The sequence below is a fragment of the Rhea pennata genome, chromosome 3, assembly GCF_028389875.1.
Source record: "Rhea pennata isolate bPtePen1 chromosome 3, bPtePen1.pri, whole genome shotgun sequence".
Lineage (NCBI taxonomy): Eukaryota > Metazoa > Chordata > Aves > Rheiformes > Rheidae > Rhea > Rhea pennata.
This window is the reverse complement of record NC_084665.1, coordinates 58,567,652-58,582,695: the sequence shown is the minus strand read 5'-3', so window position 1 is coordinate 58,582,695 and position 15,044 is coordinate 58,567,652. Positions and strand designations below refer to the sequence as shown.

General features: G+C 38.0%; 1 protein-coding gene across 6 annotated transcripts in view; it reads left to right on the top strand.

Moving 5' to 3' along the window:
• SYNE1 (spectrin repeat containing nuclear envelope protein 1) overlaps nt 1–15,044 on the top strand; it is a 308,485-nt gene that overhangs the window by 246,699 nt on the left and 46,742 nt on the right. For all 6 annotated transcript variants that reach the window (XM_062572395.1, XM_062572390.1, XM_062572389.1 and 3 more), the window contains 11 exons: nt 77–232; nt 983–1,153; nt 2,610–2,743; nt 3,968–4,172; nt 5,360–5,542; nt 6,658–6,804; nt 8,823–8,977; nt 9,360–9,507; nt 12,632–12,726; nt 13,527–13,761; nt 14,518–14,712. In XM_062572395.1, coding sequence (XP_062428379.1) covers nt 77–232; nt 983–1,153; nt 2,610–2,743; nt 3,968–4,172; nt 5,360–5,542; nt 6,658–6,804; nt 8,823–8,977; nt 9,360–9,507; nt 12,632–12,726; nt 13,527–13,761; nt 14,518–14,712 — 1,824 coding nt within the window. The remainder of the gene's footprint in view (nt 1–76; nt 233–982; nt 1,154–2,609; nt 2,744–3,967; nt 4,173–5,359; nt 5,543–6,657; nt 6,805–8,822; nt 8,978–9,359; nt 9,508–12,631; nt 12,727–13,526; nt 13,762–14,517; nt 14,713–15,044) is intronic.

The following is a 15,044-nucleotide window of genomic DNA, read 5'->3' as shown; positions in this document are numbered from 1 at the left end:
CTTCTGTCTCAAGGCATTATGTATCCAAATAAACAAACAAACAAAAGTACCTAGTTTTCTTTTTTTTTTTTTTCAGGAACTTGAAGAATCAATTAGAGCAAAGGAAAAAGAAGTAGAAAATGTAGAACAAATTGGTCTTTCTTTGATACAAAGCAAGAAGGAAGAAGTCTCTTCTGCTGTAATGAATACACTGCAAGAAATTAACCATTCCTGGGCCAATTTGGATCACATGGTAAAAGAATCATCAAGGGGCAAATCATAGCTCCAGGGCTAGGGCATGGGGGGGGGGGCATATGCAGCTAGTGGATTTCTTCTGTCTGATAGGGGAAGAGATTCTGAATAGTGTTCCTGTTTCCATCTATCCCCAAGTTTGTGTGCACACTCCACATAAAATGGACCTAATAATTCCTATTTCAAGGGAGTTTTTAAATTCTTACAAAGTTTTTAAGATCCTTCCTGATGTTTAGGTGAAAGGCACAAAGTGTTCTGTCAAAAGCTACCATCTCAAGCACACAGATTACATAGTCTCACATATGGAATAAAGAAGAGATCAGCACTAACTGTCAATATCCAAAGCTGAGTGTATCCATCTGTCTTCTCAAAAAGAATGCAACATGGTAGTGCTAGCCTTTCTGCTTCACTTCATAGGCTGACTTTTCTGCCTTAGTGGCATGTAGTACGTAGTCTTACAAAATTTCTCTTGATTGTGCTTTTCAACAAAATAGAACAGATTGCATGCTTTCTCAGTCCTCTCCAACCTACTCTTCTATAGCTTTATAAAATCAAGCAGAACATTCTGCAGTGTAAGCCCAGGTGACAGTCATGCAAAGTATTTTCCTCTTCTTTCTCCAACAGCTTTGAAGTTAGGCTTGTAGAACAAATAGTATGTAACATCAAAAAGAAGGAACTCGTTTAAACAAAAAGCAAAAGTCTCTTTAATGTTTTTCATTCACTTTTGTTTTTGGTCCCTCCCTCTTCCTAGGTTAGCCAGCTGAAGATATTGTTGCAGTCTGTTCTTGATCAGTGGAGCATTTACAAAGTGGCATATGAAGAACTGAATAGTTACCTGATGGAAGCCAGATATTCTTTGTCTCGTTTTTATCTTCTTACTGGTTCTCTGGAAGCTGTGAAAGTCCAAGTTGATAACCTTCAGGTGAAGAGGAATACCATGCCTCTTGACATACTAAGGATGGGTTTTAGGATAAAATTTGTCCTCATTGCATGGATGTAGCTAGCTATAGATTTTGGTTCATAAGGATTGGAAATACAGACGCACTGGCAAATGAAATTAAAAGAGCACTTTAATTTATCAAGTGTAGATAGGTGTTGCATCTTTCATATCATAAGAAAATAAAATGGTGACTCTTCACAGTTGTTTTCTTTCTGGATTTTTGATGCTATTGTTTAAAATTTTAACTTTACTATCAAATATTCAAAAATTTTTAAATCGTGCTGGTGAATATTAAAGATAAAGCTTCTCTCTGCATTTTCAGGCTTCTGATTTACTGGCATGTGCTGAGATCATATTTTAGAAGGAGTCTTTGCAAACCTGTGGTTGCAGTATATTGAAGAACAAAACAAAGAATGTTCCCAAAGCTGAGATAGTAATATAGTCAAGTGGTTTTCCAAGTTGGTGCTGTAAGAAAAGCATAAAATATAATGAGTCTCCTCTTAAAAACATGTATATGAGAACATTGTTTGCGTGGAATAACCTTTTGCTTCAAAAACACTGTTGTCTTTGGAATTAAGAATGATTTTGCAAATATTTCCAGGTACTTAAAGTAACAAGAAGTTGTGTTTGCTAATGTTTGCCAGCAAATGTAATTTGACTCTATTATTTAAATATTTTGTATGGTTAGAAGTCCAGACAGATACTAAGCCAAATGTCCTGAGCACAAACTGCAGTTTCCAAACCAAGATTTAAAGAGCATCCATTAATGCATTTTGTGGTCTCTCTTCCATGTTTTCATTTTTGCATATCAAAGAGGAAGAGTCAGTAAAACAATAAGTACTGTAAATGACTTTTTTATTTATTAAGATCTTAACTATACTGTTCAAGTAGGTTGTGATTTTCCAGGCTGTTCAAACTGTAGTAATATAAATAAAAATATTTAAGGTAAAAGAAAATAAAAGTAAGGTTTTCGCTGTCAATGGTAGTTCAGACTGATAAAAAAAAAAAAGAGCAAGAACCTTGTTTTCAGAGTAGAATTTTTTGATGTTTTTCTTTTTTCTTATTTAAAACAGGGAAAATGTGCATTTTTTTCTAATTGTATTTATTTATTCTCTTCAGTAAGTTAAGTTTCTGTTTCTGAAGCATTTACATGCACTGAAGTCCTTCATTGTAAGTCCAGTGCAAGAGTATTTGCTTACAATCATCTGTTTTGCAAGACCTTTCAAGAAGATACTATATAAAAATTTACTTTTTGCTATACCTGAATATTGAATCAATTTGACCTAACAATACTGTTTACATTTACAACCTTGTATTTAGATAAAAAGCACATGAAATCAAGTTTTATTTACATAACCTATGTGATGCAATTAATATATACCATGTTTTTACCTCAGACAATAGTAATAATTCATGTATCTTTTCCTCTCTGTTGTAGAGCCTGCAAGATGAATTGGAAAAGCAAGAAAATAACTTACAGAAGTTTGGCTCAGTGACCAATCAATTGTTGAAAGAATGTCACCCGCCAGTGACTGAAACACTTACTAACACCTTAAAAGAAATCAATATGAGGTAGAAAGCCTGTGGAGTTTTTTGAACTTCACTTTCAGTGGTAGCTTTGTATTTATCCATGGACTCTCTAATTTTCTATCAAATAGTGGTATTCAGACTGTTTGGAGAATCTGCTGAAAGTGTCTTTTTTTGTACATCACAATGTTAGATGAAATACCAAGTAATGGAATAACAGACTAATGGTGATATCTCATTTAAAAGTACCCATTATGTTAGTGGACTTTCTACACAAATACATAAGAAACACAGAAATGATCGAGAAAATATTGTCAGCATATGTTTAGAGAGGCTCAGTGTGAGGGGTTATTTGGAAAAGCTGCATAAAGGCACAGTCCAAGAGCAAAATCTACTTTGATAGAAAGCTGATTTTTTTTTATTTTGTTTGAAAACAATTATGCCAAATTGATTTTAATCTGTGGTCCATCCTGTCCTAGAATACTGAGGGTGGAGGGATGGATTGTTCACACAGTTTTGAAGAAGATAGCATGTGATTTAAGACCTTCAGAGATGACTGAGAAAATTTTTATTTTGTGATTTGTCACATAATAACAATTGAAAAGATTGTGTTTCCTTTAGTAAATAAATAATGATATAATTCAACAAAAATAGCAGCTTTCTTAGAAGAATATTAGAAAAAAATTTCATATCATAGACTGAGAAATTAGCTGTTTCTGGTTGCTACTACAGTGAAGAATTAGTAGGATTTGAAGAGAGATTAAAGATATAATAGCACAATATAGCTATAAAGAGTTTTGATAGTTATAGGTGTGTTTTAGAAGGGAGGTACACAGAGCTTTAGTACTTGAAATACTCTCAGAGTTTAGAAGGAAACCCACTCAGAAAAAACGGTTTCATATGTATGCCTGTTTAGGGTCTCTGGCCCTTGCAGAAACCTAGTTCTGGCCAGACTGGACATAGAGTCTGTTCTGGGTGAACCAAAACGTGCTCAGTGGAGACAGCAGACTATTCACTTTCAGCTCTGAACCGAAATATTAATATATAGCCCCCAAGTACCAGACCACAGATCTGATCTCATGTGACACTTCAAGCAGCTGTGAAAATATTTTTTGGTTTGCATTTTTTTCCGTGTGTATCTGGACCATGGTTATTACCAAATTTTTTAAAAGCCAAAGGGCCATGGGAAATAGCAATGAGGAAGATGGCCTGGAATAGTTCTTGTGAACACACAGGTTTTGATCATTCATCCAATATTCTCTTTGCCAGGTGGAACAATCTTCTGCAAGAGATTGCAGAGCAACTGCGTGCCAGTAAGGGCCTCCTTCAGCTTTGGCAGAGATACAAGGACTATTACAACCAGTGTTCTTCCACAGTCCAGCAGCGTGAAGAGCAGACAAATGAACTCTTGAAGACTGCCACCAGCAAAGACATTTCAGATGATGAAGTTACCACTTGGATTCAGGATTGCAATGTACGTTCAGTTAAGCTCTGTGCTTTTGCACAGCTTCATGGGCTAAAATCACAGCACGCTCTCCAAGACTAAACTGTATACTTCACGTATTGGAACTTGCACATGGACGTATTTCTGTTTGCTGAAGAATCCCTCGGGCACAGGAGGGAGAGCTTTCCCTCTGCTATCCAAACCTCATGAGTTTCTCAGACTTTTCACATTTCCCTCCATTATTACTTGTTGTTGTGTTATTTCAGAAGTTTTTATCGAAAGCCATCTCTAAAGAAGATGGATAAATTATATCATTTGATTTGATCTTAAGTCCCTGCTTATCCAAGAGATTCTTGCTTGGGCAAATATTTCTGTTAAGTCCATTGACTTCCATATATGAAAAGGAAATGTAAGATCTTTTGACTGTGTTCCTACAAGTGAAGTCTGCTCACTCTGTCTGAAAAGAGACTGTGTATGTTCAGCATTATGGGTTTCTTTATCCTTCATTACAGAAGGACACCATTCACTCTGAAACCTTGACATTCTTCCTTTTTTGGGCTGTATCTCAAGGCAGCAGGATAGTTTATCTTCTGTTCATGGTTAGATTTTGGTGCTTTTGAATTTATTTTAAGTGTCACTGATAAGAAAATGAAACTGGTAATTGTCTTAATATAGGAAAAATAATTGCAGGGGAAAAATAAACACATTAATGAGCTTTGTGAGCATTTGCTGCTGTTGTCTGCTAGATGGCCAACCAAACTTGCTTAGTCAGAATAATTTCTTCATGTCCTGATGCCATATTCTTTAGCCATTACATAAGTTAATTTTTCATCCTGCTTAGGATTTCAGTGCAGGAAAAGAGATAGGTCTAGTTAAATCACACCAACCCACGGTAAGGGCTTCCACTGCGTGGAAACAGCGTGCCAGTTCAAAATATGCATTTCAACAAGAATTGCCTCATCAGTAACTCAGACTTGCTCAAAGACAGTGAGCAGTCACTTCTCTCTGTTTTCCTGCATCTACTTCAGCATAGTTTTTATTCTGAACATCATTTCATCTGTGTTCAGAGTGTTAGTGGACAATGGCATTGAAATATAGTAGTGAATATAAAGTGGTGAGGTTCACTCATTTCGTTCCTCCTTTAGATCAGGGGAAGATGACATCACTTGAGTATGTCAGGGTAGCTACTTATATTTTTATTCAATGTGTTGCTTCAGGATCTTCTCAAAGATTTGAAGACAGCAGAAGAGTCCCTAGTTGTCCTTCAAGAACTGGGAGAGGAGCTAAAAAGCCAAGTGGAGGCTTCAGCAGCAGCAGCTATACAGTCTGATCAGCTGTCTCTGAAACAGAATCTGTCAACCCTAGAACAGGCTCTCCACAAGCAACAGGCTGTACTTCAGGTATGTAGAATGTTTTCAGTCCTTGCACCTTCCACCTCTTGAACGTGAAAGCATGTAGATTAACCAAAAGTGAATGGGAAAACAGGGTGATATTACCTGTTCATCAGCATTTTATAGGCTTCCCGGGAGGTTACAGCCAAAGCTGAGTGAATAAAATATGCTCAAGTCCAGAGCAGTGAAACTGGAAGGAGGAACAATATCTGGGAAGAGGACAGCAAACCTCACAGGGAATGGTAGAGGCTGAATGTGTCCATCCTGAAATGCCAGGTGCAACATTCCTTCCACAGACAGTAATAGTGCTTACTATTACTATCAGCTGTGGATCCACAGCTACTGCTCAATCAGCAAACAATCTCTCCTCCTAGCTAGCTCTTTAGTGGTAAAACAAAGGGAGGAGAGATTCCTAACAATTATGTAGCATTGATTTGAACAGTTCTTAATAATGTAGTGATCATACTGACAAATATCATTTACTTCCAAGTCTATATAATACATGTTGCTAGTTTCTGCACAGACTAATGGACAAAATAAGCAACAGAGTATGTTCCACAGGAAAGTATGTGGGTGAGAAAACAATGGCTTCTGTTTGAGTAACAAGTGCAGTTATCCACGAAATCCCATGTGCCTAGAATCCGCTTATAAAACCACCATGCTCTGTGGAAACAAAACATAAAAGAGATTTTGCATTTCAGATTTCAGTAACTGCAACTAGTAGTTCTCTCTATTGATAAGTTAATAAAGCAGAGGACTTTAGTTTCATAGAAGGGGTTTAGAGGTTAGCTATCTCAAAGCAAGGACATCCTTATATGCTTTGCTGAAGTGCTGCCTTTTGGCTATGACCAAGTCTTACTTTCATGCATAGAAAATGCTTAAAAGCACTGGGTTCTAATCTAATGCAGCCTTTACTGCAAAGGCATAGCAGTGCGCTTATGGTAACAAAATCCTAATATCACAGTCTAGTCTTTGAGTGAAGCAGCAATTATTGTTCCTACACAACTGCAGCCTATATAAATGTTCTCAGATATAGAATGAGGGTAACAAGGAGAATAATGGCAATATGGACCATAAATGTCATGATACTAAGTTGTTGCATTGTGAATCCTTTTCTATTTAAGGCTGGAGTACTGGACTATCAAATCTTTGCCAAGAACCTGCAAGTCCTTGAGGCTTGGATAACAGATGCAGAAGAAGTACTGAAAGGACAGGATCCCAGTCACTCATCTGATCTCTCAGTAATCCAGAATAGGATGGAGGAACTCAAAGTGAGTGATAATTGTAGAAAGCATTAATTTTTGATGATGAGCTGGTTAACTTATACTACAGCATGTTGACATAAATCATACATACGTTCATTGTGTGTTAAAGGACTAGCACTCATGCAAAGTGTAAGACTGAAAAAATCAAAGTCTGGTGGCAGTCAAGGAGTGATTGTCCATGTTACTGTGCCTGTAATAAAAGAGCAAATAAAAAGGCAAACTGTAATATTAAAAATATTAAATCAGAATGGGAATGCAAATCAATTCTAGAAGTTTTTGGAGATTTTCTTCATCTTGTTTTATCTCTGCTTTTTTGAAATTATGCAGTTCCTGTTTCAGTGGTGTATAGTTTAGGAATCAAGTCAGCTACTCATTTTGAGTATTTTGATTTACTGAAGTGAAACTGGATACTGTGTGCATGGTATGAAGGTACCGTGTAAAATATATCTGCACTCTTCTAGTCTTCTAGTTTTTGTTTTTTTTGTTGGCTTTTTCCTCCTCTTTTAGAGACCCCGATAAGAAGTTGATTAACTTTGCCATTTAGGCTTTTTCTCTCATTTTAATCTTCCATTATTTTTCAAATAGAATTAAGTGTACACCTGATGTGGCTTTAGGCATGCTAACAAACACAGGACGCTTGCTTATTTAGTGAACTGGATAAATCTACACTGCAAAACAAAAACATAAAGTCTATATATGCAGTGTGGATTTCATAGAATCATAGAATCAGTAAGGTTGGAAGGGACCTCTGGAGATCATCTAGTCCAACCCCCCTGCTCAAGCAGGGTCAACTAGAGCATGTTCGACAGGGTTGCATCCAGGTGGATTTTGACTATCTCCAGAGAAGGAGACTCCACAACCTCTCTGGGCAACCTATTCCAGTGCTCTGTCACTCTCACAGTAAAAAAAGTTCTTCCTCATATTCAGGTGGAACTTCCTGTGTTTCAGTTTGTGCCCGTTGCCTCGTGTCCTGTCACCTGGCACCACTGAAAAGAGTTTAACCCTGTCCCCTTGACACCCTCCCTTCAGGTACTTATACACATTGATAAGATTTCCCCCCCCCCCCACGCCAATCTTCTCTTCCCAAGACTCAAGAGTCCCAGCTCTCACAGCCTTTCCTCATAGGGCAGGTGCTCCAGCCCTCTGATCATCCTCGTAGCCCTACGCTGGACTCTCTCCAGTAGCTCCATGTCTCTCTTGTCCTGGGGAGCCCAGAACTGGACACAGGACTCCAGATGAGGCCTCACCAGGGCTGAGTAGAGGGGCAGGATCACCTCCCTTGACCTGCTGGCAACACTCTTCCTAATGCACCCCAGGATACCTTTGGCCTTCTTGGCCACAAGGGCACATTGCTGGCTCATGGTCAACCTGTCATCCCCCAGCTCTCCCAGGTCCTCTGCAGAGCTGCTGTCCAGCAGGCCAGCCCCCAGCTTGTTCTGGTGCCTAGGGTTATTTTTCCCTAGGAGCAGGACTCTGCAGTTGCCCTTGTTGAACCTCATGAGGTTCCTCTCTGCCCAGCTCCCCAGCCTGGCCAGGTCTCTCTGAATGGCAGCACAGCCCTCAGGTGTGTCAGCTACTCCTCCCAGCTTGGTATCATCAGCAAACCTGCTGAGGATGCACACTGTCCTCTCATCCAGGTCATTGATGGAAAAGTTGAACAGGATGGGACCCATTTGCCAACCTTGCATTCAGGTTAACAACCCCAAAAAAAGACTCACCTTTTTGGCAATATAGACATACAGCTTCAAATAGTAGCCTGATTTTGCAGCCCTTGGAGATAAATCCCCAATTCAGCAAAATACTTAAACAATTTAAGTACTTCTCATATGCTTAAGTCTTTTCTTGGAATGGGTCCAAAGAGGTTCGAAACTGGGAATAGAAATCTTCTTTGGCACAGGGTTTGCTTACCACTTGGTGGCAACCAAGGCCATTCCAAATTTAGCTGAGTACTAGCCCATAATTTTGCAGGCTATAATAATGTTATTACAGAACTTCCTAGCTATTGCTTTCATTGTTTGTTGCAGAGTCAGATGTTGAAGTTCAGCAGCATGGCCCCAGATTTGGACCGCCTTAATGAGCTGGGTTACAGACTTCCACTAAATGATAAAGAAATCAAAAGGATGCAGAATCTGAACAGACATTGGTCTCTGATCTCATCCCAGACTACAGAGAGATTCAGGTGGGAACAGCTAAAAAACATTGTATAATGTTCTTAGGTTACATTAATTAGAAATTATACCTTCTGCAGAGTATGGAAATCTTTCTATGTTACAGACATTTCATTAACTGAAGCTCCTTTCTTTTGGTGTAGCTATAAACAAATAGTATCTAGTGCCTCAGTGCTGAGAGGAGCTGATGATTTTGTGGCAAGTGAGTAGAATTTATAATGAGGAAAACTGGTACTTTTCGAAGTGTAAACTAAACAAATGGAGCAAGGCAGCTCAGTAGGAAAAGAAATAAGGTCTGATTTGATTTTCTTCTGGAAAAGTTACTGCAAAACTCTCTTAATATTCTTTATAAGAGCAAGAAACCTTAACTGAATCCAACTTTTTTCCTTTCAGTAAGCTGCAGTCTTTCTTGCTACAGCACCAGACCTTCTTGGAGAAGTGTGAGACTTGGATGGATTTATTAGTGCAGACAGAGCAAAAGCTGGCTGCAGAGATTTCTGGAAACTACCAGAGTCTTTTAGAGCAACAGAGGGCACACGAGGCAAGTCATAATGTGTATTTATACATAACTAAAACACATGCTATTTATACTTAAAAGGAATGCATACTCTTGTGGAGTAGTGTAATAGTATGCCTTGAAATGAGTTATATTTGTAACCTGTGAGGATCTGTTGACTTAAAAACAGCAGCATGCAAATATATCAGTGATACCTCATTTAGGGGAGGGTTTGAGTATGTGTCTAGTATTTTGTGTATGAAGCCTTCATCAGTATTTCTGATTGTATGTCCTATATTTAGTGTACTTCAGGTTATTTTTTTACCAGGGGAATTGAAGAGTTCCAAGAGGTGCTGAAGGGTTATATTGCTCTTCCCTAAAGCCTAACTATCCTCATGCGCTTTGTTCCTTTGTCTTCAGTCCTAACTGCAGAAGACACTTCAGTCCCTCTTCTTTCAGTTATTCTGGTTTTGTTCATTTGTTATCAAACTGACAACATACACAGCATCTGAAGAGCGTGTTAAAAGAAGACTTTTCTATGAACGATTGAGTTGTATAACTCATTGCAGAGTGACTATTTGTGTTCCTTTTGGTAATGTTTGCTTGGAGTTCGAACTGGTTGGATCTTCACTTCATGCTAGAGTCATTTGTTTATAGACCTGTTTGAAATAAACAAGAAGCCCAGCTTTTTCTGCAAGGATAAACTGATTCAATTTTTGCTGAAAGATGCCTCTATGATTCTTTGGTCAAGTGATGCACATTTTTTCTCCGCCCATATTGTTACTGCCAAGAATCCTGGTAAAGATCAAGTAAGATAAGTCAATTTTCATGCTAAAGCTCCCATGTGGATACAGTAGTTCTAGTTCCCACAACATTTTCAGATGTTAGCTGACCTACCCAGAGACTCAAGCCAGATCTTTTAAGTCAGATCAGAGGGGAAGTCATGTCCTTCCAACCCTCTCATCTTGCATCTGACAGTATAGTGTTTGAATGAACCTCTGATAGTAGGAAGTAGTTCACAACCCTTATAGCTTACATCAGCATACATTTGCTTTAGCATTTAGCTATATTTGCTTTCACAAATGTCATCCATTTCATTCCCCCTCAGTGTTGATAGGTTTGATTGGACAGTATGTCTTGGAAATCCAAGAAATCTCAGTTTTCTGAGAGAGTTTTAAATGCCCAGAACTCTAATGTTCATATTATTGTTATGTCAGGTCACAGTTCTTTTCTTACAGAGTTGAGAGAGATCATTTTGAATTTCAAAATTGTGCATATCTTAAAAATTTTCCCTTGAAACCTTGATCTGAGCAGATAGCTACATGTTACTGAGGTGCTTGCATAAGTTATCTTTCAAAAGACTAAGCAGTTCTCTCTTGGAATTTGGGGGACTAATATCTAACTTTTTCATTGACTACATTTCATCTCAACAAAATGTTGTAAATTGCAATTTTTTTTTAATCACAGCTATTTTTGTATTTTATATTACCCAAATCTACGTATCCAGCACTCAATGTTCTTCACAGTGCCTCCTAATAACCATGAAGAAATTGCTTTCCACTGTTCAGAGCTGAAAGAGAAAGGTCAAGTCTGAACTTCTTGAGATGACTCTTTAGATTGTTTTGTTTTGTGTTTTTGAAGATAATGAGAAAATAGGATGTTTCTACACGCATTCCCAGAATAGATACTGGGATGCATCCAGATCTGTTATCAGCTTTCCAGTGCTGACTCATAACATGCCTAATGTTTATTCAAACAGGACCCCAGCTACCTCAGTGGCCTTACATAGAAATAACTTCCCACTGAAGTTTGCAAACCAACAACATGGAGGTGATGCCTTTTGCAAATATCATGCACTAATACTCACATCTGCATCAGATAACTCGGTCTGTCAGGGCAATCTTGAAGTTCTTCTTCTACAGTTCTCCAGAGTCACTTGCTTGCTAGAACATTGCATGGGACTCCACTGCAGTGGGAATGCACCAAGACAAGCATTTGAACGTGTTCGGATAGGATGCCTTGCTTGCCAACTCAGTTACTGAATTTTACTGAATTTACTGAATACCAGTGTGCTGGTATTGTGCGCTCCTCTACCTGCCCTCCTTTCCTCCTTCTTTGGTCTTCTATTTCTGTGTTTCTTAGTGATCTACATATAGGAAGAAATTGGAATGGCAAGTGGTCCCACATAATGAAGTATCCCTTTTACACAGAGAGATGGTACATGCATGTACAGAACAAGTGGGTGTTGACAGAAATATCTTTGGTTTTGGGTAGAGATTGAGTACATCCACTCTAAGGAGAGTTCCTTATGCCTAATAAGCTTTTGTTTCAGCTGTCCTCTCCCCCTCTCTCTCTCAAAAAAAGTGACAGTTTAGACTAACAGTTGAACTATGTTGTCTTCAGTCTGTCAGTAATACTGATAGATGTTGCCAGCTATGCTCCATTCATCCCCCCTTACTTGACAGAAATAGAGGTAATAGGAACAGAAATGTCTTACTAAGAGAAAAGATGTTTTTAAAAACGCATTTAAGTGATATATATATTAAAGTGTTGCCTATTAAAGCAGTGTTTAGGTAAGTTTTTGTCATAATTTAGGTAATACTCAAGTAATAAGTGACTTTTTAAAGATATTACAAAAATTGGCACTGACCAGTGGGAAAAATAAACTAGCTAATTAATTTCTACCATCCCATTGCTAAGATTCCTTTAAAGAGGTTCTACTAGCAACGTAAAATTATATTGAAAGTTTGAACCACACTTTCTCACACAAACTGCAGGCATAAGTTAAATTTAACTAGGCAAAGGACTATAATGTTCTTAAATATGTCAGAAATAAAAGTTCCCTTGCTATTCCTGCAGTAAATACCCCATCTAGGTTGTAAATTATAGTGCTGATAACAAATTTCAAAGAAACATCAAACTTAGCTTCTGTTTAAAATATTTAGCTTTTAAATGCAATGCCTAAAAAACCCCAAAGAAAATTATTAAAAACAATTAGTAACTTTATCAATAAAATTATTAAAAATCTTCCTTTTTAATTTCATACCAAAATTCCCATTTAATCTGTTGAGAGTAAGATTAAATAAATGAAAATTCATTTTTGCTAGTACAAATACATGGATTGAAAATGTGAGATCTTGCTTTAACATCCTTGTCTCCTGAATAACAGCTATTCCAGGCAGAGATGTTCAGCCGCCAGCAGATTTTGCATTCAATTATCTCTGATGGGCAGCACCTTCTAGAACAAGGACAGGTGGATGACAGGTACACTTTTCTGTGTTGTTGCTGCTCTCAGTTATGTGAATAATGTTTAAACTAGTGGGTGACTTAAACAGAGAAGATGGCATAAGATGTCACTTTTCAGATGATGCTCTTCTGATGTGCAAGTTACTATTGCTGTGGTTAAGCTACTGATTAGTAGAGATTGGTCTTAGATCTTCGTAAATATTACATTTTTGTCTGTTTTGACGTACCTCCAAAAAGTAATTTTCACAAAGGGGCATGCCGTGACAGATTTACAATGAACTGCAGTTGATTTAAGCCATTTGGGGACTTAACTGTGCCCAGAGGATTCTCTGTTGGCACTTCAAATCACTTACAGCACAAATATGATGGAAGAAAAATTCAATCCTGTCTCAGATAATTTGTTTCAAACACTTGTAATTAAATGATTGAAAATCGATGAAACGAATGGCTTCACATTTGTATGTATGCATTGGCTTTGCTAAGGGTATCATGCTCCTAATATAAGACAAACTGTTTATTGGGATATTAGGAGTTCTTTCTATACTTCTGGGGGAAGGAAGAAGTGTTTCATGGGTTAAGGGTTTGAGAGTTTTTTAGTCTCAATGATTGGAGCCCTTTGATTTCCGATGTACATGAAGTGTGGGATTCTCAACCTCAGTCAACTGTCGTAAGAGTTCAGTGCTTTTCTCCTCGTGCTTCATAGTCAGTAGCCAGAAAACATGTTCCCTTTCCCTCTGGTTTTGTTTCATTAAAGAAGTGGATCAAAATGTGAAGAGTTTTATGTTTTATTTTGGTTTTGTATTGTTTTGTTTTAACAGGGATGAGTTTTATCTGAAGCTGACACTTCTGAGTAACCAATGGCAGGGAGTAATTCGGCGAGCACAGCAGAGGAGGGGAATCATTGACAGCCAGATCCACCAGTGGCAGCGCTATAGGGAGATGGCAGAGAAACTGCGCAAGTGGCTGGTGGAAATGTCCTGTCAGCCAGTGAGTGGACTGGGCAATGCTCCTATCCCACTGCAACAAGCTAGAGCTTTACTGGATGAAGTGCAGGTATGTCTAGTGTATTTAAAGAAAGAGAAAAAAACCTCTTTTTATAGCCTTTAAATAGTTCCGAAGATTTTAAAAGTACATTAGATTCAGGTTGCCTTCTTTGCAGAAAGCAATATTGGATGTTGGTTGTTCTTTGGAGTCGGCATAGCCTCAGGAGCAGGCCTTTGATGGAGAGGAACTTGAAGTTCATAATGTGCAGTGTAGAATTTATGATCCCTCTTTCCAGCATTGCTTACTCCTCTTTTGCTTATAACTGATGTCCTAGTGAAGCTTTCTTGAAAAACTAAACAAAAATAATACCCCATTTTAGAGATATATTCTAGCTAAGTAAAGGAAACTTTGAGTATCCGAGTCCCTCTTAATGCAAGAGGTTAACAGCATATGTTTAGCAGCTTGGTTTCTTCAAGCTTTTTAGCTGGAAGATACTGTATAATAATAAAGCTCATGAGCATAACAGGCTCTAGAGGAAGAATTCCTCTTGGAGAGTGATTGAGATACTGATAGCGATGAGGAGGGAGTTAAGTCTTTTCATGTCTTTATCTCTTTGGACAAATTTACTGTCTAGCAGTCTGCTGCAGTAAGTGATTGTGAAAAGAATAGGATAAAGCATTTGGGCAGTAGTCCATGCTTAAGCCAAGGTACTCTGTCTGTTAGTTAAAAGTTAATTGGTAAAATATGGACTTCAGGATGAATTACACTGAATTGTTAACTGCAATTAAAAAGACAAAGCTGAAAGAAAACCATTGATCTTTGCAGCTGAAAGAGAAAGTTCTCCTAAGGCAGCAAGGGAGTTATATCCTCACTGTGGAAGCCGGGAAGCAATTGCTGCTCTGTGCCGACAGTGTTGCTGAAACAGCCCTGCAAACAGAGCTTACTGAAATTCAGGAGCGCTGGAAGACAGCTAGTGTCCGACTTGAGGAGCAAAAGAAACAGCTTGCTTTACTACTGAAAGTAAGTTTGCCATTTCTTCTACAGTTATTCTTTCAGAAAGTTCACAGTTTTTCATTAGGAACCTGAATGAAGAAAAGTATTCTCAAGGGATGAGAGAAAATGCATGAATTGCATGAGCTTGACATTTCTTCTCACCACTTCTGATATTCAAATCTATAAAAAAGAAATGGTACTACTTCAAAGTAGGCCTATATGTTAACTGATATCTTTTAATTATTTCCACAAATAATTTGCCAGCAAATGATACTGCAAAACATGTGTGCCTTAAGAAATCCTGCAAGTCCTATATTCAACATATAGCAAAAGTATATTTTATTTTGCAGTATGCTAGT